The sequence below is a fragment of the Artibeus jamaicensis genome, unplaced genomic scaffold, assembly GCF_021234435.1.
Source record: "Artibeus jamaicensis isolate MK-2021 breed Jamaican fruit bat unplaced genomic scaffold, CSHL_Jam_final contig_490, whole genome shotgun sequence".
Taxonomy (NCBI): domain Eukaryota; kingdom Metazoa; phylum Chordata; class Mammalia; order Chiroptera; family Phyllostomidae; genus Artibeus; species Artibeus jamaicensis.
The window spans coordinates 22,803,017-22,825,424 of NW_026521861.1; the positions used below are offsets into that span (position 1 = coordinate 22,803,017).

At 60.1% G+C, this 22,408-nt stretch overlaps 2 protein-coding genes and 1 long non-coding RNA gene across 13 annotated transcripts; 1 reads left to right on the forward strand and 2 right to left on the reverse strand.

Moving 5' to 3' along the window:
• Positions 1 to 607: 607 nt before the first annotated feature.
• Positions 608 to 2,480, reverse strand: LOC128627948 (uncharacterized). Of its 2 annotated transcripts, none has more exons than XR_008392256.1 (3): positions 2,216 to 2,480; positions 1,521 to 1,686; positions 608 to 1,319 (listed from the first exon to the last, which is right to left on the reverse strand). It is a non-coding gene; the product is annotated as an uncharacterized LOC128627948 (long non-coding RNA). The 2 variants fall into 2 exon arrangements; XR_008392255.1 differs by having other exon boundaries at positions 608 to 1,301; positions 2,216 to 2,475.
• Positions 2,168 to 8,092, forward strand: LOC119059520 (uncharacterized). 5 transcript variants are annotated; one of them, XM_037159181.2, is made up of 5 exons: positions 2,168 to 2,240; positions 2,587 to 2,736; positions 3,356 to 3,602; positions 4,224 to 5,451; positions 6,120 to 8,092. In XM_037159181.2, exons 4-5 carry the CDS (start codon positions 4,277 to 4,279, stop codon positions 6,241 to 6,243), a joined length of 1,299 nt encoding a protein of 432 aa, XP_037015076.2. In that variant the 5' UTR covers positions 2,168 to 2,240; positions 2,587 to 2,736; positions 3,356 to 3,602; positions 4,224 to 4,276; the 3' UTR covers positions 6,244 to 8,092. The 5 variants fall into 5 exon arrangements, with proteins under 5 accessions (XP_037015076.2, XP_053524576.1, XP_053524577.1 ...); XM_053668601.1 differs by having other exon boundaries at positions 2,191 to 2,249; XM_053668602.1 differs by lacking the exon at positions 2,168 to 2,240 and having other exon boundaries at positions 2,481 to 2,894.
• A 3,784-nt stretch (positions 8,093 to 11,876) lies between these two features.
• On the reverse strand, positions 11,877 to 21,497 carry CALY (calcyon neuron specific vesicular protein). Of its 6 annotated transcripts, none has more exons than XM_037159239.2 (7): positions 21,338 to 21,497; positions 20,376 to 20,452; positions 15,552 to 15,706; positions 14,466 to 14,579; positions 13,491 to 13,604; positions 12,247 to 12,577; positions 11,877 to 12,027 (listed from the first exon to the last, which is right to left on the reverse strand). In XM_037159239.2, exons 3-6 carry the CDS (start codon positions 15,684 to 15,686, stop codon positions 12,269 to 12,271), a joined length of 672 nt encoding a protein of 223 aa, XP_037015134.2. In that variant the 5' UTR covers positions 15,687 to 15,706; positions 20,376 to 20,452; positions 21,338 to 21,497; the 3' UTR covers positions 11,877 to 12,027; positions 12,247 to 12,268. The 6 variants fall into 6 exon arrangements, with proteins under 6 accessions (XP_037015134.2, XP_037015137.2, XP_037015133.2 ...); XM_037159242.2 differs by having other exon boundaries at positions 21,405 to 21,496; XM_037159238.2 differs by lacking the exon at positions 20,376 to 20,452.
• Between the last annotated feature and the right edge of the window lie 911 nt (positions 21,498 to 22,408).

The window sequence follows — 22,408 nt, forward strand, 5'->3', positions numbered from 1 at the left end:
GCATCCGCCTGTGGAGCCCCACCAGGCAGGGCCAGTGAGCTGGGATGTAGTGCCCCCCGCTGGGGAGAGGGTGAGGTGCTGTGGGACCTCACACGGAGGCTGAACCCGGGTCCCGGAGGCGGAGTGAGAGGGAACCAAGGGTTGGCAGAGCGGGGGTCCTGGGGGCGGAGGACTTGGTGTGCCCGTGGCTGTGGGTGTGAGGGGTGCAGAGGAGGAGGGGCCAGTTCTGGGTCTTGCAGGCAGCAGGTCCACCACCCACCCCTTGCAGCGCCTACGGCTGTCCAGAACCTGGTCAAAGAGGTTCAGGAAGCAGCGGGTGGAGGTCATTCAGTCCAGCCTTAATGACAAGGAAGGAGAGGTGACCACCAACCTCGGGAGGGAGTGGTCAGACAGGATTCGAGGGCAGGATGGAGCGGGACAGATAGGCTGGTAGGTGGGGGCCAAGCCTGGGGGTGTGTTTCCAGACCTAGAGGGTCCAGCAAGGAGGAGGAGGAGAGCCCCAGCCCAGCCCAGGAGGGGCCCTCTGGGCTCTGTGCTAACAGAACACTCGAAGCCCCAGAGGGACTTGCCGGCTCAGCTCCAGCAGGTGGCGCTTCCTCTCCCTGGACTTCAGCGGCATCTGCCAGGTCTGCATCTCCCGGGCTCCAGTGCACATGCTCAGGGCTGGCCCTCAGCTTCCCGTGACCAGTGGGCTCCACTAACTTCCCTCTCCTGTGCTATCTTGTTTTTATCTTCAGTTGAGATGTAATACACGTAAAATTTACCACCTTACAGTAAACATTTTAGCGGTTTTTAGTGCATCTGTTGGTGAGGCGAGAATGGCACCAGGAGTCAGACCAGGGGTGGGGGTCAAGTCCGACCTCGGTTGGGCAGCCTCGGCACTGGAGCCCTGGCTAAGAGAGGATTCAGAGCCAAGACTCGATCTACAAGAGAAAGCTTATTTTAAAAGTCACAGAGGAGAAGAAACAGGCTCAGACAACAAGTCACAGAGGCCAAGGAAGGGCCCTGGGAGCTGGGGAGCGAGAAGGGCGAAGGCGCCTGGCTAGTGGGGTGGGGAGGGGGAGGCTCCTGACCGCTGTAGGGAGGGAGGCCACTCTGGGCCCTCTGGCCTGAGGGTGTGGATTTTAGGGGTGACCCCAGGGGAGGGTCTCAACAGACTGGTCATCAGCTGTCCAGGTGTGTCCTTCCAGGGTCCGGTCTCCACTGACTGGTTGGCACCAGGGGTCCTTGGTCATCACAGCTGAGCCGCAAGTCAGCTGTGGAGTGACTTGTCTGGTTTTGCTGCTTTTCTGGGCCTGGAGCTGAAACACAGTGGAGGCCTAGACATGGTTGCTATGGGTCAGAACCTCCTCGTCCTGCGGGCTTCGTGCTTAAGGGCTCTTCTCTGGTCCCTTCTAGTTCCCTCTCAAAGGTGGTCTAACCACGTGGCCAGCCCCTACGCTAGGGGAGGAAAGGCGCCCTGGGGTGAGGTACTTGTTTTCCCAGTTTTGCAGGGCTTCCTGCTCCCTGGTGACCTGTACCTGCTCACGACTTTCTAACTGCCCCGACGCGTCCTCCATGCTGCGCAGCGACCCCAGAGATCCAGTGCCAGGACCTTTCTGTCACCCGTGTTGAAGGCAGGTCTCTTGTAGACGGCATGTAGTTTAATTTTACTTGTTAGCCAACGTGAGAATCTCCATGTTTTCACTGAGATATCAAACACATTTTATATGGAATACAATCCCCGATGTATTTGGATTTAGTTGTGTGATCTTTTCTGTGCTTTCTATTTACTCCTTTGTTTTTGCTTCTTTTTTCTCCTACCCTGATTTTCTTTAGTCTTATTTAAAAATAATAATGATTTCCCTACCCGTATTTTGGAAGTTGGACACTCTTTCTATTGATTATTTCTGTTTGGAATATGTTGCATTTTTTGAAAAGACAGGTCAGTTTTTAAAATCAATTCTGAAATTAGCGTCGTTGGCTTTGCACCTTTGAGCCTTGGAGGCTGCCCGCCCTGGGGCTCGTGCCTTGCCCCGAGGAGAGGACGCCCCACTGTTGGGCGCAGGTAGCAAAAGCAAAGGGCAGAGACACCTTCCCCTGAACCCACCCCTGCCCCCTCCCTCCTGGCCAGCTTCCCTCCCTTCCTACAGGCACAATCACTCCAGGCCCCCATCAGCCTCCGCTGGAGGCAGGGCCCAGAGGGACACAGATGGCCAGTCTCTTGAGTACTTACTGAGCAGAACTGGGGAAGGCACCAGGTACTGGCTGTAAGTGGGTTTGGGCAAACCAGAGGGCTGTGAGCCACAGACTGCTGCCTGCCTTCGGCCCAGGGTGTGGCCACATGGAGAGGGTCACCCATTGGCTGGAACTGTCCCTCCCACCCCAATCCTGGCCCGGCCTGCCGCTCTGCACCCTTCCCGGAGTTTCCCCGTCGCCAACACCCTTCCTCTTGCAGCCTCCCATGCGAGGGACCCCAGCGCCCGAGCCCTGGTGTCAGCAGCAGATTCCAGGATGCCCGCCACCCTGCCTGTCTGCCCCTTGTCCCGGTCAAGCTCCACCCTTCACCCCGCCCCCTCCCCCTTCCACTTTTGGTTTCATTTCCAGCTCCTTAGTCTCAGCCTCTGGAAAGTGGCGCTCGCCAGCTCTCTCTGAGGGAGGGCCCCTGGCTGCCCCTGGCCCCTGAGGACTGCCAGTGCTGCTGCCTGGGAACCTGTGACGTTTTTTGGTGCTTGGTGCCAGACCTTGCCTGAGCGGGTGAGAAGGCTGGGGCCAGCGGGCTCCTGCCACAGGGGAGGATGCCGACGATCGCCCACCCTCACTCACTCAGAGGGTGCGGGGAGACCCTGTCCCTCAGAGTCTCGCTCATCTGCCACCTCCCGGAAGGGACGAAAGTCAGGGGAGTGGTGTCCTAGGTAGACAGGCTCGCTGGGCAGGAAGGGTGGGCATGGTGGGCTCTTGCAAAGACTGCTGCTAGGCCATGCTGGGTGGGCTAAGGGGGCACACCTTTTCCTTGTCCCCCACTCACCCCGACCTGTGCAGGTGCCAGGCAGAGCGGGCGGGGGTGGGCCACTCTGTGGAAGTGAACCCCCTCTTCCTTCATTCCCAGAGCAGTGGTCGGAGAGCATGGGGGCCTTGCAGGGCTGGCCAGCCCTCCTCTGACCCCACTGCTGCCCACCCAAGTGGGGAGGGTTCTCAGCTGGGCGCCACCTAGCAGACCGAGGTCACAGCCTGCTTCCTGTCTGTGGGGCAGGCCCTATGACCGCTTCCTGGGTCCACCGCAGCTGGCGCATGAGCAAGCCCCTGCCCCAAGTGCCGGGGAAAGGAGCAGACCCACCCCAACCGCTGCTGTCCAAGCTCTGCTCTTCACTCACAGGGTTCGAGTAGCAGGCTCTCTACGCACGGGTCCACGTCGAGAAAGTTGGAGTGCTCTCTGGCAGGCGCAAGTGCTGCAGAGGGGCCGTCTGGGTGCGCTCCCTCCCACTCCCACCAGCCACCGCAGGCTTCAGCAGACACAGCGTCTCTCATGGCTCTGCAGGCTGCCTGAGCAGAGGGTGCTGCGCACTCGGGTTCTGGGAGACCCGCCTCCTGGTCCCGGCTGGCTGTGCCCTCGCAGGGGATAGGTACGGGGGGCTGCTCCTGGGGGGGCCCCTATTATAGGGACACTAATCCCATCGTGAGGGCCCTGCCCCATGACCTAATCACTCCCAAAGCCCCCGTCTACCACCGTCACGTTGGGCGTTAGGGTTTCCACATGCAAACTCGGGGCGGGGGGCACAAAGGTCAGTGTACAGCAACCCCCCATGACCACATCTGAAGGGAAAGAAAGGCTGGAAAGTGTGGCTTCAAGTGGCCCAGTCCTTTCAACATCAAATGTCTCAAGGACCGGAGGGGCAGATAGCAGGGGCCCGTGGCTCTAGGTTAGGCAGAGACCCAAAGGCTAGCAGGGGACCAGGGCCTCCAGGTGCGCCCGAGGGAGGCAGGGCCCATGGAGCCTGGGCTGGGGAACCTGGAGAGCGGACAGGGTGCACCCGGCCTTCTCCAGTGGGCCCTAAGTGGGAAAGGGAAGCAGCCATTCAGGGAGCTGGTGGTCACGGGCCTGTCCTGGGGGGCTCAGGCCAGCTATTAGGACGTCACAGGGTTGTCTGTGTCTGGACCTTCGGGTTCTGGACCCTCTTCCACCTTTATGGAGGGTCTGCCTTGTCAGTCTGCATAGTCAGTCTGTCTGTCCTGATCTCTTGCAGCCTGAGGGTGGTCTTCTCGGCGGGAGGCCGGAAACAGCTCAGGGGCAGCCCCCATGGGCTCCAGCTCTGAGGAGGAAGCTGTGGCCCCAGCCATCCCCCCACTGGGGCCCGACGAGAGGTTCCACCTGTTTGTCAGCTACAGCAGCGTGGACGCCACGTGGACCCACGGGCTCATCGGCCGCCTGGAAGCCGACCACGCGGGGCTGAGGGTCTGCCTGCATGAGAGGGACTTCACCCCAGGCAGGAACGTCCTGGAGAACATGGCCGAGTGCATCCATCAGAGCCAGAAGGTGCTGCTGGTGCTGAGCCAGGACTTTGTGCAGAGCCGGTGGTGCCTCCTCGAGGCCGACCTCTCCCTCTTCGGCTACTGCCTGGAAAGGAAGCCGGTCATCCCCGTCCTGCTGAGGCCCTGCCAGGTCCCACTGCACCTCAGCCACCTGACCTACCTGGAGGCCACGGACAGCAGCTTCTACAGCAAGGTGGTGCGGCTCCTGTGCACGCCCAGACACCGCATGGTGTACTCCCTGCCTGGCCGGCACCCCGTCCCTGCTCTCTACAGTGGGAAGACCCTCCTGACCATGAACTGCGTCAACAGGAGCAGCCTGCCCTCTTGGAAGGTGGGGACCTTCAGCACCCTGGGTGTCCCAGACCCCTTGAAGGAGGTGTTGCAGGACCCTGAGGTGTACAAGCAGGCCGTGGGCATCCTGAACGGGGCAAAGTCCCCCAGGTCCTGCCTCCGGTACCTAGGCTGCAGGGTCCCACTCGGCATCTTTCTCCTTCTTCTCTCCATGGTTTCTTTCTTTCTTGTTTTTGTTTCCTGTATCCAACGTATTAGCCCAGGTCGGCAGTTCCTGCCAGCCACCACCTGTCTGTTTTTAGGCCTCCTCCTCATCATCTTAGCAGTTAACACCCTGTGTTGGTTCAGACGGTTTTCTAGGAAGAAGATGCAGGAGCTGGTCCTCAGGGTGGGGGAGGCCAACCAGCTGCTGGCGCCACACTCCGTGCTGATGGGCTGTGAGGCCCTGAACCAGCTGTCCTTCGTGTTTGTACGGCTGGAGGACTGCCGGCAGGCCTTCCTCACGGCCCCCGAGGGCGAGGCCCTGTTCCAGGAGGCCCTGCTGCGGTTCTCCTGCGCCTACGCCTGCTGCCTGGTCCAGGCGCACTTCCCGCCCTGTGGGGATGCCACAGCAGCTCGGAGCCACCTGCAGCCCGGCCTGTGTTTCTGCCAGTACGTCTCTGTGCAGCTGGAGGGAACCGGAAGCTAGCCCCAGGGGACCACGGGAGGACCCTGGGCAGTGCCTCGTGTCGGACTTGCGGCTGCCCCCCGGCTGCACTGTGGACATGCCGATGGGGGGCCTGGCTGGTGCACAGCCTCTCACCTCTGCTTCGGCATGGGGAGCGGGCGGCCTGCAGCCCCTATGTGGCCTGCTCTAGGGCAGAGGTGGCTGCCATCAGCCCATCAAACCTAGTGTCCTGCTCTGGCCTGACAGGTTGGGGGGGGGCACTTTGGTCAAACTCCCTGAGAAGAGGCCAGGGAAGGAGTGGGTTCACCTAAAAGCCCTCGGGTGCCAGTAGGACTGGACTGCCCCTCCGAGGACATAGTTACTGACCCTGTCTGAATGGCCAGTGTCCAGGGGCCAAAGGTACCACCCTTGGGCTCCCTCTCAGAGCAGCTCCTCCAAGCACCGCCCTTCGCTCTTGGACACGGACGTGGAGACGAGCTCACCCCTAGAGACTTGGGCACAGACACACCCCCACTCCGAGCTCCCGCCTTCGGTGCCAGAGCCTGTGGGTTGCCAAGCAGAGCAGTCCTCATCCAGAAACGGGAGAGTGGGAGTGGGGAGGCCTGCAGTGTGGACACCCTGACAGGCCTGTGTCTCTGGCTGCTGCCTCTAGACCAGTGCACCCTGCCTGCCCTGCCGTGGCCCCAGGTCCTGAAAGGAAGACCCTGCCTGTCTCCATCCCCCTCCTGGGGAGGGTGCGCCTGGGGCTCAACACCACCTCCCGGAGCCCAAGCTGAACGCAGCAGTGCCAGCATCCTTGTCCTCACCTCGGACTCCGATCATTCCACAGGAACAGATGGCACCCCTACAAGGTGACCGAGGATCGATTCTGGACATTGGGGGGGCAGAGCAGGGAGCAGCTGCCGGCTGTGCTGTCTCTGAGCTGCATGGCCTTCATTGTGCTGCACCTGCAGGGAGCAGGACCCCTCGCCTCCCACCTCATGCCTCTCCCCAGAGAACCCCAGCCCAAGCAGAGGCAGGACCTGGGAGGTGAGGGGTGACCCTGGAGCTCTGGCCTGGGCCTCAGTTTACCCATCAGTGAATGAGCAGTCGGCAGGAGATGTCCGAGCAGACTTGAAGTCCAGCGCTGGGCAGATGTCCCTGTCTCCCCTGGGACCCTTGGACCATGGCCAGGCTCAGTGCTGGCGAGACTGGCTCAGCCGCTCTGTGGTTCTGCTGCCTCCGTCCACTATTTGGCCTGCAGGGTCCTAAACTGACCCTCGCTGCCCTCCGGCCCCAGGCACAGGCCTCCAATAGCTGCAGACACACAAACCAACAGAGGCAACTCCTACAGCTTCCCAGCCGCCCTCATGGGTGACCTTCCCCTGGGGTTGGGCCTGTGTCTTCTGGTGTGACCTTCCTGACCTGTGACCCTCAATGTGACCTGCCCAGTCCTACAGGGACCTGCAGTTCTGGAGATTCTGAGCACCATGGCACAGGTGTGAAGTCACACGGGAACTGGCCTCCTTCTGACCCCCAAGCCCCAGGCTCCCCACCCTTCTTCTTCCTACAGCTCCTTCCTGGGCGCCTGTGCCGCCAGGGACCCACTGTGCCAGGGACCGTCCACCTCCTGGATCCTGTCCCTGTGTCCCTGGGCCTGGACCTTAGTGAGTGTTTGCCTGACTTTCAAGTGTTAACCTTGAAACGGCTTTGAGGACGAGGGCTCTGAGGGCTGTGACTTGGTGAATAGTGCAGGGTGTGACGGGAAGTGAGGAAGGCAGCAGGAGGTGCAGGGTGAATTGAAGCTGGCTCCTGAAGGACCAACAGGTTGCAGTGGGCTGACCAGTGAAAGGCCAGGCCCAAGGCCACGGCCCCCTGTGCCACTGTGCCTGTGGGCCTCCGACGATCCAGGGTCTCGGATGAGTACACGGAATTTTCCTGTTCTCCTTGAAACCACCATCCGCGCCGTCGGGTCCCCCGGACGCGCTGTGCGAGAGTCACGTTTTCCACTGTGAACGCTTTCTCTCGCACCACCAAAGCCTTGGCAGCTCTCACACCGTCTTCAGGAGACTCCAGGAGCCTTCACTGTCGGCATGGGTGGTTAGCTAGCTGTCCGCAAGGAGGGCAGCACGGCGAGTTGCACATTGCTGAGCCAAAGGGGCTGGGCAGCAGGAGCCGGTTCGCTTCTCCAGGAAGCCACAGCCTCACACCCCAGGGGACCGCGGCCTTGCCCAGTAGGGGTGAACACCTCTCCTTTCCACTCTGGTACCGGATTGATGGGGGAATAGGGAACCAGTGGAGGTGAGCACATGCGCAATAGAAGTCAAATGATGCAGGGGAGGTGCTAGCCAATAGAAGCCTGTCAGTCCGGCCTGAGCAAGCCATCGATTGGCTAGGGAGGTAGGGGGTGGACCCATCAGAAGCCTGTGAAAGCTTGGGAAGTTGGGTATTTTGAAAAAGTTCCCGGGCCTCTCTGGCTGGTGTGGCTCTGGGTTGAGCGCCGCCTGGGAACCAAAGGGTTGCCGGTTCAATTCCTAGGCACATGCCTGGGTTGTGTCCCCTGGGGCACAAGAGAGGCTACCACACATGGATGTTTCTCTCCCTCTCTTCTCCTCTGTCTAAAAATAAATAAAATCTTAAAAAAGCTCCTGGAAACTGGCTCTCCCACTCTTTCACCCTCTCGCTCAGTGACCTGCACTTGCCGTACTGGTTTGTGCGTTCGTAGTGCAGGCCCCAGGCAGGCGCCTCGGTGCAGCAGCACAGCCGGGAGCAGCACCAGGCGACCTGGGGACTGAGACCACTCGGCAGCCGTCTGTGGGAGCCCAAGGGCTAAACTTTAACGTGACACAGACACTCTTTCGGCCTCGCTGGACACAGCTGGACTTTTTCCATGCAGGACTGACAGAGATGGGACACAGGGACGGTGTGAATAAATTCTGCCATGCCACAGTCTCCCACATGTGGGTCCATGAAATACTTTTCTCACGATCCCATGAACGTGCCCACTCCCACTGGCAACAGTACCACACCACACCCCTTGCCAAGGAGACCCAAGGTGAGCACCCTGCAGTGTCTCCGAGTTGCCTCCCCCGAGGGCTGAGGCTGAGACAGGACTGCCAGCAGGTGGCCGGCCTGGCCTGTGTCCTCTGGTGGCACCATCCCTGTCACCCTTGCAGGCCACCTGATGAAGCTGCATAGGGTTCCACTGCAGAGCATCTGGCTTGGGAGTTTTTATAGAGGCTTCTGTCCAGTTTGAGTGTAAACAAAATAAAGGACGCCCAGAGGCTGCAAAACGAGCCTGACTCTCACCGCAGGGGCCTGGCCGGGGCCACTCCACACCCTCACCCTGGTCACGCCCACAGCCTCTTCACAATCAGGTCAGCAGGAGCACCAGCAGGGGCACTGCCTGTCCCCCTGTGGGACTCTGGGTGTCGCCACGGTCACAGGTGACAGGTGACAGGCATCAAGAGGGAGCGAGGGTGTGGAGCCCTGCTCTCTCAGCCTCCCTGAGGTCTTCCCAGAGGTGGTGGGAGCCTCGCAAATTCGTGTTGTTTCCCACCGAAGCCTCGGCTTCGGTGGCATCTTAGGAGGATGTGGCATCTGGGACGTGTTTTAATTGGAAGTGGTGTAACTTTTTTCTCAACAACCTTGGGCTTTAGTTTTGGAATGTGCATCAATTTCAGTTTGAGATCTCACTGCCCACAGAGCTTTTGCGCGGCGGGTTTGGAGGTCTGCAGCCTTGCACATTCCAGGCGGTTAGGACGGTCAGACCTGTCCATCGATGGTTAGCGTATGAAATAACTAGGGAATCAAATTAATCAGGGTTGTCACGTCAGTGAAACGTCTTAACAACTCTAGAGCATGTTCTCTAAAGAAACAGCGACACAAGAGTTGCTAGATGTACTTATAAATAGGCTTTTACAAGGAGCTTTAAAGCTTGAGAAAAGCTGGTTTTAAATTTGCAATTACAGAATTTTACAACCTCATAAACTTAAATCATGTAGCCAGCCATGCTTCTTCTAGGAACTCGGCCCTGAAGGTGGATCCGCAACAACAGATGAGCATAAATTCCTCCTGGCGGCAGTGCGTGTATTGCAGACCAGCAGGAGCAAGCCTATGGCCTCAGGTAGGAGGACTGTGGCGAAACTAGGGTGCTTCTGCTGCCTGCGGGCGCTGGGTGGCCCTGGAACGGAGGAGGGGACCTCTGCGCATGGGACCATCTCCAGCACAGGCTGCTGAGTGAACTGGACATGGCGAGAGGCGGGTTGGGCCTTTCCCCTGGTTCCTGGCACAGCGCCCCTAAACACCCTGGAATTTCCTGAGCGATGGGGTGGGTGCCTTTGGTCACTCGTAATCACGCCTGAGCTGATGCTGCACTTGTAATCATGCCTGACTCAGCAGCAGCCGACAGCCTCCCACGGGGGCTGTCTCAGGCCATGGGGACCAAAGGCCTGAGAATGTGGGCGCCTCTCTCTGGGTCAAGGAGACTGGAGAGCTTCCTGCAGGGGCGCACGGGGCGGGGGGCACTGGCAGCAAGGGCCCTGCCCCCACCCTTGCATCTTTTCCGTCTGGCTGTCCCCAAGCTGTATCCTTTATAACTAGCTGGCCATCTGGGAAGTGGTGCTTTCCTGAGTTCTGAGTCACCTGATGGAGTTGTCGGATCCGAAGGGACCACCAAATATGTAGCTCAGGCAGGCAGAAGTGCGTTGGGCTGGGACCCCACTGTGTGAGCGGTGGCTCAGGTGTGGCTGAGCCCTCCTTTCTGGGAGGTCAGTGTCAGCCTGGGATTGCAGGACTCTCACCGGTGCTGGGGCGTTGGAAAACAGGTTGTCAGGGTGTTTACATTCTAAAAATGACAGAGTAAGATCGACAGGGATGGAGGAGAGACACTCAAGTGGAGCAAAGTGACTGCACTGTTTCCGAGGTGTGGCATGGCCACGCAGACCCAGACGACTCAGGATGGAGCATGAGATGGAGCTGCACAGGCGCAGATTAAAGACACCTGCACACAGACTCCGGCTGTGGGCTTGCTGTCCGGGGCTGTGGGCCACCTGTTCCGAAAGGAGCTCCAATGCATCAGACTGAGCCAGTGAGCATGCGCAGGACGAGCAGGACCAGGTTTTTCCAGTGGGAGAGGGGCGTCACCCCCACGGGGGGGAGGGGGGGAGGACTGGCCCTGAGGTGTGGGGCTGGGATTGGGGTTTCACTGTGAACTCGTGGAGACCCCTGTATATGGTACATGCACACAGTGGGCATTGTGTGGACACACTGTGGGGGTTTAGGTGCATCATGTCTACAAATGTATATGGACTCACACACACAGATTCCCTTCAGAGAGGAGGGAGATACAGATCGTATGTGTGTGTGTGTGTGTGTGTACACGCGTGTATCCACCCCCCAGCCCTGCCCACTGAGTGCGCCTGGAAGCAGCAGGCACAACCACCCCCGCCCGCTCTCGGCAGCACAGACGCCTGCACCGTCCTTGTACCAGAGACGTGTGGAGTCCTCGGAGGGCAGGGCCTGTCAGGTGTGCAACACAGTGAGTGTAAAAATAACATCGAGAGTCACAGATGTCACCACTGAATAAGACAGGAAGCCACGGGTCACATGGATATAAGACGAAATAAATGAAGAATGGGGGGCGGAGAGGAAAGCTTTTCCCTGCAGCCAGCGAGCAGCCGGCCCCTCTGGCCGAGAGAGCTCCCCAGGCTCTATTACCCCCACCTCCAACCTGCGCCCTCAGTCCTGAGGCCTGTGCTCACCTCCCGCCAGGTGGAGGATCTGGGCCCAGCATCAAAGCCACCAGAGGAGGACAGGTGCTGGGGGCAAGGGGGACACAGGTCCGGCCTGCCCAGGCTGGGGCAAACCCAGGGAGCCCCACGGCCAGAAGCAGAGAGGTGGTGGGGGTGCTGCCATGGTGGGGGCTGTTTCTGGAGCTGCCGGATGCGAGCTGCCAGGATGGGTGAGAATATTTGATAGCTCTGAGGTCCGTGGCCCCTCAGACCTCTCCAAGGCCATGGAAGGGGGGTGTGCTGGGGCAGCGGTGCCCTCCCAGGCCCCAGCAATGGCGTCACCCCCACCCCTCCTGCAGACCCCACGCGCCCCTCCCATCTGGGGGAACTCTCAGGGCAGGAAGCTGTGGTGCTGCCTGGAGCCAGGGCAGACCCCAGGCTCCCATGGGTGCAGGCGAGGTGATTGCACTGTAGCCGCCGAGAAGCCACAGGCCCTGGACCCGGGTAGCTCCGGCCCCCAGGCAGATGCGCAGGGGTCCCTCTCTGCGTGTCTGCATGAACCGGGTGCCCGGGACCCAGCTCACGGCCCCGCCCCCATAGTTCAGGGATCCCTCGGCGGTGGGACTTGCGGCGGGGTCACAGGTGGGGGGAGGGCAAGGAAAGGTCGGCGGGACGAGCATGCTCAAGAGAAACGGAGGTCAGGTGGGCGCAGATGTGAATCTTTACTTAGAGAAAAGCGACAGAGCATGGGACGCCGGGCGGTGGGCATCAGCAGGGTCCTGGGGATGGGGCACGACCACGAGGCGGGACGGCGTCAGAGGGATGGTCACAGGTGCCGCGGTCGGGGCGCTGCGGGACAACGGAGAGGTGAGCGGGGCGGAGGGTCCTGCCCCCTGTTCACCTGACGCCCCCTCTGCTCCTCCCGGGACCCCAGGGGCCAGGCGGGCAGACAGCATTCACAAGTAAGGCTGGGGGGGGGGAGGGTTGGGGGGCGCGGTGGTTGAGCAGAAGGAAGGAGGGTCTCTGGGTCTGAGCGGTGGTCGAGGTCACCCGCCTTCCGGGGCTCACCTGCCAGGCTGCGCGCGGGCCATCACTGCGGGGCGGGGACAGAGGGCGGCGCGCTCCCCTCTGGCGGCACCACAGGGTCCTTCTCTCCACCTGCCGCGGGCTTCCCCGGGAGCGCGGTGGCCGTGGCTGTGCCCGCCTGGGGAACAGCCTTGGGCGCCTCCTTGGGCGCCTCCTTGCCCGCGCGGCGGCTGGGCCTCCAGGGCGCGGGCAGCTCGGCGCCCGGCTTGCCGCTGGGCTGGTAGGCGCCCAGGGCGGCCATGATGCGGCGGTGGCGCTCCGGGTCCAGCTCCGAGTAGTACATCTCCAGGGTCAGCGGGGTGCACATCCGGTGCTGCAGGGGGATGGGGGTGGGGGCTGGGCCCGGGCGCCGCGGCCCAGGTGCGCGAGGACGCAGGGAACCGACCAGACGCGGAGCCACCTTCGTGGGCCGCTACAGGCCGCCGCCCCGCTGCCTTCGTGCAGTTCGGGGATGCTTCGCACCACTGCCCTAAATATATTCGTTTCTGCCCGAATTTCAAGCCCCCAAAGGTGTGCCTCCCATTCAGAAGGGCAGACTCCACGGAGAGTCAAGCCTTCTCAGAACCAGGATGGTCGCTCCCCCTCAGGGCACAGAGGGAGGGGGGCAGTGAGTCCCAGGAAACCCCAGCGTGGGGCCTGCACCGCAGACAGGGACTCCGGGAGAAGTACCGCAAACCCTCCAGGCCCTAGTGGGGGGTGGTCTCGGAAAGGCAGGGGTTAGGGTGAAAGTAGCCTAGTCCACTGCGGACAGATCAGAGGCTTTAGAAAGACACTAAAAGTGATAAAAATCCTTAATAAAGAGGAAAAAAAGAAAAACGAGACACTGTTTACCAACAATGCAGAAAATGCTGATGTCCTATTCCATACAGGCAAGGCCCGAGTCAGTGAGGAAGGGACCAACCTCCAGGTCAGGGCAGGTGCTGAGCCCGGGAGGGCTGACCGGCCCCTCACTGCCCCCCCAGCCGCTGCACCTCCTGGCCCAGCCTTTACTTCTAAGGCACAGGAAGGTAAAATCTCTTGCTATAACACCTTTTCCTTTACTCCTTCAGAAGAGGGTTTGCGTGTGTTGGGGGCGGTAATGGAGACATAGGAACTTTGGAGATCAGGTCCCCAGGACACTGGGATACTCCGGGCTCACCTGGGGCCCCGCCCCTGCTGTCACAGGGGCTCCTGCCTGGCACTCCCTCTGGGCCCCGCTCCAGCCTGGGGCCTCCTGCCCCCCTTACCCGCAGCAGGAAGCCGTCGGGGCAGGCGAGCTGGTCGTACCAGATGGCCTTGTACATGATCAGGACACAGCCCAGCAGCGCCATGGCAAAGGCGATCATCCGAGCTGCGGGCATCTGCCGGCCGGCAAGGAGAGGATGGGAGTTAGGGGGGCACTGAACCCAGCCTGGGCTCCTGGGGCTGCCCTCAGGGTGGGGCTGCGTACAACACCGAGCCCCCCCACCCCCAGCCTAGGGGCAGGGTCGCTGCCATCTCAGAAACAATAGGATTTACTACTGAAAATGAAAGGCTTTAGAAACAGTACAGGAAAAATGAGAACAGTCACCATCGGTAAAGTGAAGAGCTAAAACAGGATGGGAGAGCCCTGTGGACTGAACACTGCCCTGTTAACCAAAGGGTCGCCGGTTCAATTCCCAGTCAGGGCACATGCCTGGGTTGCAGGCCAGGTCCCCAGTACGGGGTGTGTGAAAGGGAACCACACATTGATGTTTCCCTCTCTTTCTCCCTCCTTCCCCCTCTCTAAAAAAATTAAATCTTAAAGAAAATTTAAAAGGGTGGAAGAAGATATGTGCCAGAGTATATAGCAGGCAATGTGACTGTACAGTGTGTGGAAGACCAACCAGTCACACCAAGGGAGAGAGAGGGGGCCCACAGGGAGGACGAGGTACCATGCTGCCCACTGTGGCTGTCACCCCTGTCCAGCAGGGGGAGGCTGCAGGCCTGCCGGCCACAGGCCAGCCTGGCACCGCCCAGCCCCCAGTCCCTTAGCACCCCCACCCCTGAGTACCCGTCCCTGGTCCCCACTCCACCCTGTCTCTGAACGGCCAAGTCCTCGTCCAAGTTCTCTGACAGCAGGCGCCTGAGCAAGGGGCCCAGCCCTGGGTGCTCACCGCCCATGGCTGCCTCAGCACCTTGGCCCTGATCTCACTCCCCAAGGGATTGGCCCTGGGCAGCACTGGGAGGGGTGGTTTGGTTACCCCATGTCTTTCCTCTGAGTTGGTGCCAGCCAACTTCTGGGCCTCCAGGTCCGGGAACTTCTTCAGCTGGCCCGTGGAGGGCAGTCCATATTCCGTCTGGGTCTTGATGACCACCTGTGCAAAGAGATGGCCCAGGGGGACACTGTGTTGAGAGGGCTGGGAAGGGCGGGGGCTGGGGCTCAGCTGCCTGGACTGTCCTATGGCCGTGCCTGTGACTGAGGCCAAGGGAAGGGGGATGCTGCAAGTCTGCTGGGTCCACGGCAGCCACGGCGCCAGGCCAGACCATGGGTGAAGCCCCTTCATCTTCCGACTGCCATCAGCTCTGAGGGTGCCGGCTCTCCCTGCCTGGAGCTTCCCCTCCTGTGGCCCCACAGCTTGGCTCCCTCCTCCAGGAAGTTGCCCCCGACTTCTTCTCTGGCTCTCAGAGTCTTGAGGGCCCTTCCACAGGGGGCAGAGGCAGGTGCTCTGTGTGCTCCCTGGGGACAAGGGCGGAGCTTTCCCACCGGGAACCAGAGCCGGAACTGTTGTAGATGCAGTGGAAACGCAGACTCAGCCAGTGCCTGGGGATCGGGGGCCTGTCCTCATGGTCCCCAGCCCACAGCTGATAGACCTGGGTACAGATGGCCACCCCCTGGCCCCCCAGCCAGGAATGTCTTGATGCCACTCATACTCTGGCGCTCACATGGGACCAGGCGGGGCTATGCTGAGCTCTGCTCCCCAGGGTTCCTGCTGAAACCCCCCCCCCCCCCCGCCACTTGCCTCAGGACCCTGTCTTGGGCTTGACCTACCACAATGTGCCCAGCAGGGGAGGGGGGGATTTTGTTTGCTGAGCCCCTGCTGGGCAGTGCCATGTGCTGAGTACTGTCTTCAAGGCAGTGAGTCAACTCTTGGTCACCTGTGGCCAGGTCACCCCTTTCACAGATGAGCAAAGGGGAGGCCCTGGGTGACAAGAGAGTGGATTGCATGCGGCCCTGGGGTTTCTGGTGCCTTGGAGGAGGCCTGTGGTTAATTCTAAATAAACCACACTCCCCACCCCTTTGTTCCCATGTGGGCTGAGAAGGGCCCCCGACTGGCCCCAGACCCTACCTGGTCAGGGAATGACGGCTGCAGCTGGCTGACATCCAGGGGGCTAATCAGAGGGACACTGTCCATGGCAGCCCCGTCCTGGGCCACAACGTCTTTCCCCAGCTTCCCGGAGAAGCTCCAGCCCAGTTTCACCATGGTGGGAGGTGGTCCCTGTCCTGTCCAGAAGCAGACACAGGGTCACTGGCCAGGGCCACCCAGCAGATGTCCATGCCTGCTGCCTCCGGACAGAGAGGGTCCAGGGAGGGCTGGCCCCAACGTGCCTCACACCAGAGCTGGGACGGCTGTGAGGGTTCAGGCCAAACTCCCTAGGACGAGCCAGGCGGGCCCAGCCACAGGCTTCCGGTCCCTTCCTGGTCCCTGGGCTCCCTGCAGGTCATGCAGGGGATGGCACCTTGGACCAGCCACTGCCTAGACGCACAACAGTGACAACGTTTTCCACCGGCCAACCTGCTAAGGACCTTCTAGGGGTGGTGGTTCCAGTAACAGAAAACAGTCCCCAGTAGAAGCCCGAGGGTGCGGTGGCCAGACTTGGCCACCACAAATAAGCACACCCAGTCAGATCTGAATCACGGACGAGAAGGGTGCAGCTGCCTCTTGCTAGTTAGTGGAAGTGCATGCTACGAGATTTGCAGCTCAGGATGTACTATCTCTAAAAAGTTATTTGTTGTCGCCCTGGCTGGTGTGGCTCAGTGGACTGAGCACAGGCCTGTGAACCAAAGGGTCGCTGGTTTGGTTCCCAGTCAGGGCACATGCCTGGGTTGTGGTCCAGTCCCCAGCAGGGGGTGTGCAAGAGGCAACCACACATTGATGTTTTTCTCCTTCCCTTCCCCTCTCTCTAAAAATAAATAAATAAAATCTTTTTTTAAAAAATAAAATTTACTCGTTTTCTACTTGAAATTCAAATTTAACTGGGCATCCTGCGTTCTCTCTGGCAACTCTGCTGGAGATGCAGGATGGAACATGAGTCACAGAAGTAACTTTGTGAGTAAACCCAAGGCTTGCTGCGCAGATGCAGGAGCAACGATGCACACAGGGCTGGAGACCCTGACAGGAGCGGGGAGGCGGAGGGTCTGCAGGGCCCGGAGGAGGGCAAAAGCCCCTGAGACTTGGGCGGGGGCATGGCAATTCCATCTCCAGCGAAACACAGCAAATGACCTCCACACTGAAAAAGCAAACTATACTCCGTCAATCAAAAGAAAAAAGGGACGTCCTATGTCCACTGAGAACTTGACTCGGTTGTGAAAACCTTCCAACAAAGAACGCCAGGCCCAGACGGCGTCACCACTGACATGTACCAATCACATTGGGAGGAAGTAACGCGAATTCCATACAGAACTCTTCCAGAGAAAAGAACGAAAAAACAGCTCATGAGGCTGGATCACATGGGTCTCAGACCCTGGCCACAGCCTCCGCCCACAAAGACCTGGGCAAAGCCCCAGAGGACACAGGAGCGAACGGAACCCAGCAAGATACAGGTCACGTGTCAAAAAAGGTGGGATAATTCTGCAAATTCAGTCTAATATCTGAGACACTATTACTATTTTCACCATGTGGACAGAATGAAAAAGACAAATCATCTCATCAGTTTCATCGGTCATAGCTGAAAAAAGTATTTGATAAGGTTCAGCTTTTGTTACTGGTGTTGCTCATTTGTTTTTTAGAGAAAGCAGGCAGAAAGAGGAGAGAAACGGCCTGGCCGGCAACCCAGGCCTGTGCCCTGAACGGGAGTCAAACCAGCGACCTTTGGGTCCACAGGCCGGCACTCAATCCGCCGAGCCACACCGGCCACGGCTGTCCACTGGGTTAAAATCTATCAGCACAGCAGGCAGTAAAGGTCACCCACAGACATTCCTGCACCCACTCCCACTGGTGGACTTAAGGTATTCGGAAATCAATTCTATTCATATCAGTGACAAAAAATTAGAAAAGGCCCTGGCTGGTGTAGCTCAGTGGATTGAGCACGGGCCTGAGAAACAAAAGATGGAGGTTCGATTCCCCGTCAGGGCACATGCCTGGGTTGCAGGCCAGTTCCCAGCAGGGGATGCACCAGAAGCAACCATACATTGATGTTTCTCTCCCTCTCTTCTTCCCTTCCCTTCTAAAGATAAATAAATTAAATTTAAAAAAATAGTTGGAGTGTTCAGCATCCTTATCTCAGTAGCTGACACAATAACTGGACAAAAATTAGGAAATATATAGAAAAATTGTCTCATAATCAATTGATAGACTCTAATTTAAAAAATATTAAAAAATTAGAGAAAATTTTGGTGGATTTTATTTGAACAGCATCAGAATAGCAAGTGCTCGGGAGCAGGTGTAGTAAGAGACGAGAAGGCCCTCCACGTAGAAAGCCATGGAAAACTCACTCGGGACGTTACTGACCGAGACCACACGAGACCTGAATTCCTTAAGTAAGTGGGGAAAGATATGCTCATGGCTTTTGGAAGGTTTCATGTTTTAAAATATCAACTCCCCTTAAAATATATCTGCAGACTCAAAATCCCAGTGAAAATCCCAGCAGGCCTTTTTGGTGTGAACTTGACAAGCACTGTCATTTTCTTTGGAAGTCAGAGGAAGGACACACCTGACGTCTTGAGAAGGACAAGGGGGTCTCGGGGCGGGTGCCCAGATTGTCACAAAGCAGGGGTTTAGGCCGTGTGGTGGTGATGTGGCAGACAAAGACCCAGGTGACACCCTGCACCCACGGCCCATGGGTTCATGACAGAGATGGGGCCACAAAGCAAGAGGGACGGCCACCTGGTGAAGGCAGGTGGCAACACTGGGCCCGATCCCCACCTCACACCACACACAGAACAGGGGAAGCCCAGTCTCAGTAAGTCAACTTGAGTGGGCAGTGTCTTGAAGATGATATAGAATATTTCCCTGGTCTCATGGAGAGAATAAGTTCTTCAATACAATAACGAAGCATAATAAAAGGACTGCATTAAAATTATGAACTTCTGCGCATCAAAACATAGCCTTCAAAGAGCAAAAACAGAGAGCAGGAAGGTATTTGCAACCCAAAAGGGACCAAGGGCTATCGTGGGGTCACGAGCTCTGCCTGCACCCTGATCCCTGGCGCCTGTGTATGTGGCCCTGCTCGGAAATTCGATGTGCTCAAGTTGAGGTCACCGTGGATTGTGGGGGCCCTGTTCCCATGACGGGGTCCCTACAAGGAGGGGGAAGCTTGGCCACAGGCACGGGGGGTGGAGGCCACAGGAAGAAATGGAGGGATGCAGCCACAGACCCGGGACACCTGGGTCCCCAGAGGCTAGAAGAGGCAGGAAGGGGCCTCCAGGAAAGCACAGCTCTGCCGACGTTGTGATTTCCAACTTCTGGCCTCCAGATCCCTGAAAAAATAAATGTCTGTTGTTTCAAGCCACCCAGTTGTGGCCATTTGTGGCCCAAGGAAGCCAATGGCCTCTGAACACAGGCCTCCTTTGCCCGTCTGCCCCCCCCCCCCCCCGCAGACTTCTGTGCCTCTCCACCCCCAAAGCCCTGTCCTAGGGCGACCTGACCTTCCACAAACGCTCTCCCTGTGACAGACAGCCTCACCAGCACCTGCACCCACCAGGCCCTCCGGTGGCCTCTTTCTCTACCCGCAGCATTTGGGGGTGGGGCAGCTGGGTGGGAACAGAGGAGACTCGACCAGGAGAGAAGCAGAGAGGCGCAGGGCAGGGAGGTCAGGGCTCTGCAGGGCCTGTGGGGTGGGAGGGGGTGAGGGGCAGAGAGGGACAGGTACGGGGTCACCACTGCAACGTGGAGAGAGGGGCTCGAGGAGGAAGGTTCTCCTGGGGCCCTGAGTCGGGGCCCTTACAGATCACAAAGCACCCCCAGTACCACCCCCAGTACCACCCCCAGGCTGGGGGCGGGGCTCTCCACAGGGTGGGCAGGGCCTGGCCAGGGCTCCGCCTAGAAGGGCAGGGGCCACCTCCCCCGCTGGCCCAGGCTGGCTGACGGTGCAGCCGGTAGCTGTGTTCAGTGAGGCAGAGGTGGTCACAGAGGCGATCAGATTAGAAACACATCCCCCGAGAGGAAGGAGAGAGAGGTCCCGCCTAAAAGGGGCGGGGATGAGGACCCGCATGAGAGACTGCAGGAGAAGGGATGGTGAAATGTGGGGACAGCAAGTGCCCAGAGATTGAGGGGAGGTTGGGGGGTTCCATCCCCCTTCCCCTGGGCGGCCTTCACAAAGCTGACGCCCCTGTGGTTCAAACACACGGCCTGTGGTTTACAGAACAGGTTCTGGCCACGAACTGGAAGGGGGCTCTCCTCTCACCCCCATAAGGCTCCGTCCCCTTTGAGCCAAACCTAAGGTCCACCTCCTCTGACGCAGCATGACATCCACTTTACATCATGGTGGGTTTCTATGGCAACAGAGGTGGGCCGGCGATGACTCCTCTCCGTAAAGAAAAGTGGTCATTGGGGGGCCTCTGGACCCTCCGAAACTGGTTCCAGGCCCCAGGACCCGGGCAGAATGCTGGGGGAGGGGCTAGGCCGCATGTGGGGACCCCTCCCCCACAACATGTCTTTCCTTTGCTGAGTCACGGGACCCACTGGAAAGGCTGGCGGAGCTCATTCACGTGACACACAGAACTTCATAGAAAGGGGGAGGGGGTCGTCCCTGCTCCTCCCACCGGCCTCTTTCCGCCGCACCACCACCTCGCTGTAATTGCGTCTTCTCCAGTGGGCCACCCGCTCCGCACCTGCTGATGGCTCCTGGGGCGAGGGGCGGTGCAGGCCTCTCCTCCGAGGTTTGGGGAGGGGGCACAGGATAAGCGGCCAGTCAGTGCTGATGGATGAATGGATGGATGGATGGATACGGACCCTTAAGTGATAGCCCACGAAGCTCGGCTGCAGGTCACGTCACAGGCTCTCTTTCGCACTGCCCCCCACTCGGGATGCTGCGTCAGAAGAGGTGCGCGCCAGCGCGCACAGGCACTAGCGCGCACGGCACTAGCGCGCACAGGCGTGCGTGTGACTGCAGAGCTCAGGGGGCGCGCCAGCTTGGCCGAAACCCAGCAGATCCCCCAGCCCCCACCCTGGTGCCCTCCCACCCCTCCCCCGACAGGCCGGGATTGCGTTTGGATCCTACTTCAAGGGCAGGTGGACTGCGGGCTAGCAGCCCAGCCCTCAGAGGCCCAGAAGAGGGGGGCGGGTAGGGGGAGGCCCAGGTCTTCAGATGGGTTTGGCTTCCCACGCACCAGCCACCTGTGGCCCCGCATCCGTGCCTGCCTGTGCGCGGCAGGTGGTTCTGAGAAACACCCCTACCTGCCCCAGGTTGCCTCCAGCCTCCACACCGCACCCCCGTCCTCATGCCCCCAACGTTTCTCGGTGCCGTGGCACGTTAAAAGCCCCCCTGCCAATCCCCCTCTCCCCTCACCCTACTCCCCCCACCCAAGCTGGGGTCCTGTAACTGGCGCCCCCTCCCATCTCAGGATGCCTAGCTCCCGCGGGCTCTCTCACATCTGCAGGGGTGGGGCCAGCTCCCGGGGAGGGGGCTGCAGTCACCACGGAGCGAGGTGCATGATGTCCAGCAGCCCTGACCCACCCGAGCTTCCCCACTCTGATGAGGATGGGGGACGGGTGCGCGGCTACACACCGCGACCCTTCTGGAAGGTCCACCCTGCAGCTCGCCCCGCGGGGGCCCAGTCGCCAGGGAGGCCTGGGGACTACAGCCCAGCTGAGGTCAGCGGAGCCCCCGAGCAAGGACCCCCCGGGGCTCGGCCTGCAGGCCAGCGGGTCACGCAGTGCCCCTTACCCCAACACTGCTACCCCTGCACACGCACCTAGTCACCTGCGCACACCCCCCGCCCCGCTCTTCGCTCCACAGGGAGAAATGTGGAAATGGCTCACGGGTGGCTCCGACCGGCTGCTGCGGCGGGTTGCGGTCTCCGGGCAAGGATGCGGTTCCAGACGCTTCGCAGCGGCAGCTGGGGCGGGGCGGGGGAGGGGCTGAGCCCCAGACCGAGGCTACTGTTGCTGGGGAGACGCAGGCTGGGGGAGGGGCGCCCGGCGCTTGCCCCCCACCGGAGCTATACCCGGGCCTCGCAGCCTCACACCCACTCAGAGGTGTCCGCGCGTGCGCGCGCTTACACCTCACTGCAGGGCACAGATGCCCTGGCCAGCTGAGCCCGGGCCGCCCCTCTGGCCGGGCATCTCACGGTTCAGTATCTAAGGCAGCAGGGCTGTCAGCTTCCCTTGGGCAGGCCTGTCACTCTGGGGTCACCGTGGTACCCCAGCCCCTGCTCAGCGCGGCAGAGAGGGCACTCGGCAGATGTTCGGTGCCATGGCGGCCGTACCCGCCTGCCCCTCGAAGCTGGAGGACAGCGATGGCAGCAGCCGTATCGGCTCTCCCTTTTGCTGTTGAATAGCGTCGGGGGTTCAGCTGTGCCCCCTTTTATCCATCCACCCACCCACGCAGGCCTGGGGACCGCTGCTGGTTCTGTCTGCCGCCGCAGTCCTGCGCGGACCAGGCCTTTCTGGTCGCCCGGGTAGGTACAGGCCTGGGAGCGGAGTGGCGAGGTGGGACGGTAGCTCACATTCCACTCTTGAAGAAAATACCAAACTTGCCCCCGAAGTGGCCGCACCATGGTGCATTCCCACCAGCAGTGTGTGAGCTTGTTTGTCCACACCTTTGTCAGCACCTGTCACTTTAGTGTTTATTCCTATGGTCGTCTCTAAGAGCTATCCACCCCCGCTTCCCCCGCCCCCTCCGGGGACAGTGTGGGCCAGGAGCCCCTTCGGGGAGCCCCCATGGCGCCTCTACGCTCCTCTCCCGACTTCCGCCCCGAGGGTGGGGGTTCCTGAGGATCTGTCCCCCGCCCTCCAACCCCTCACTGGCTCACCAATGTTGTCTC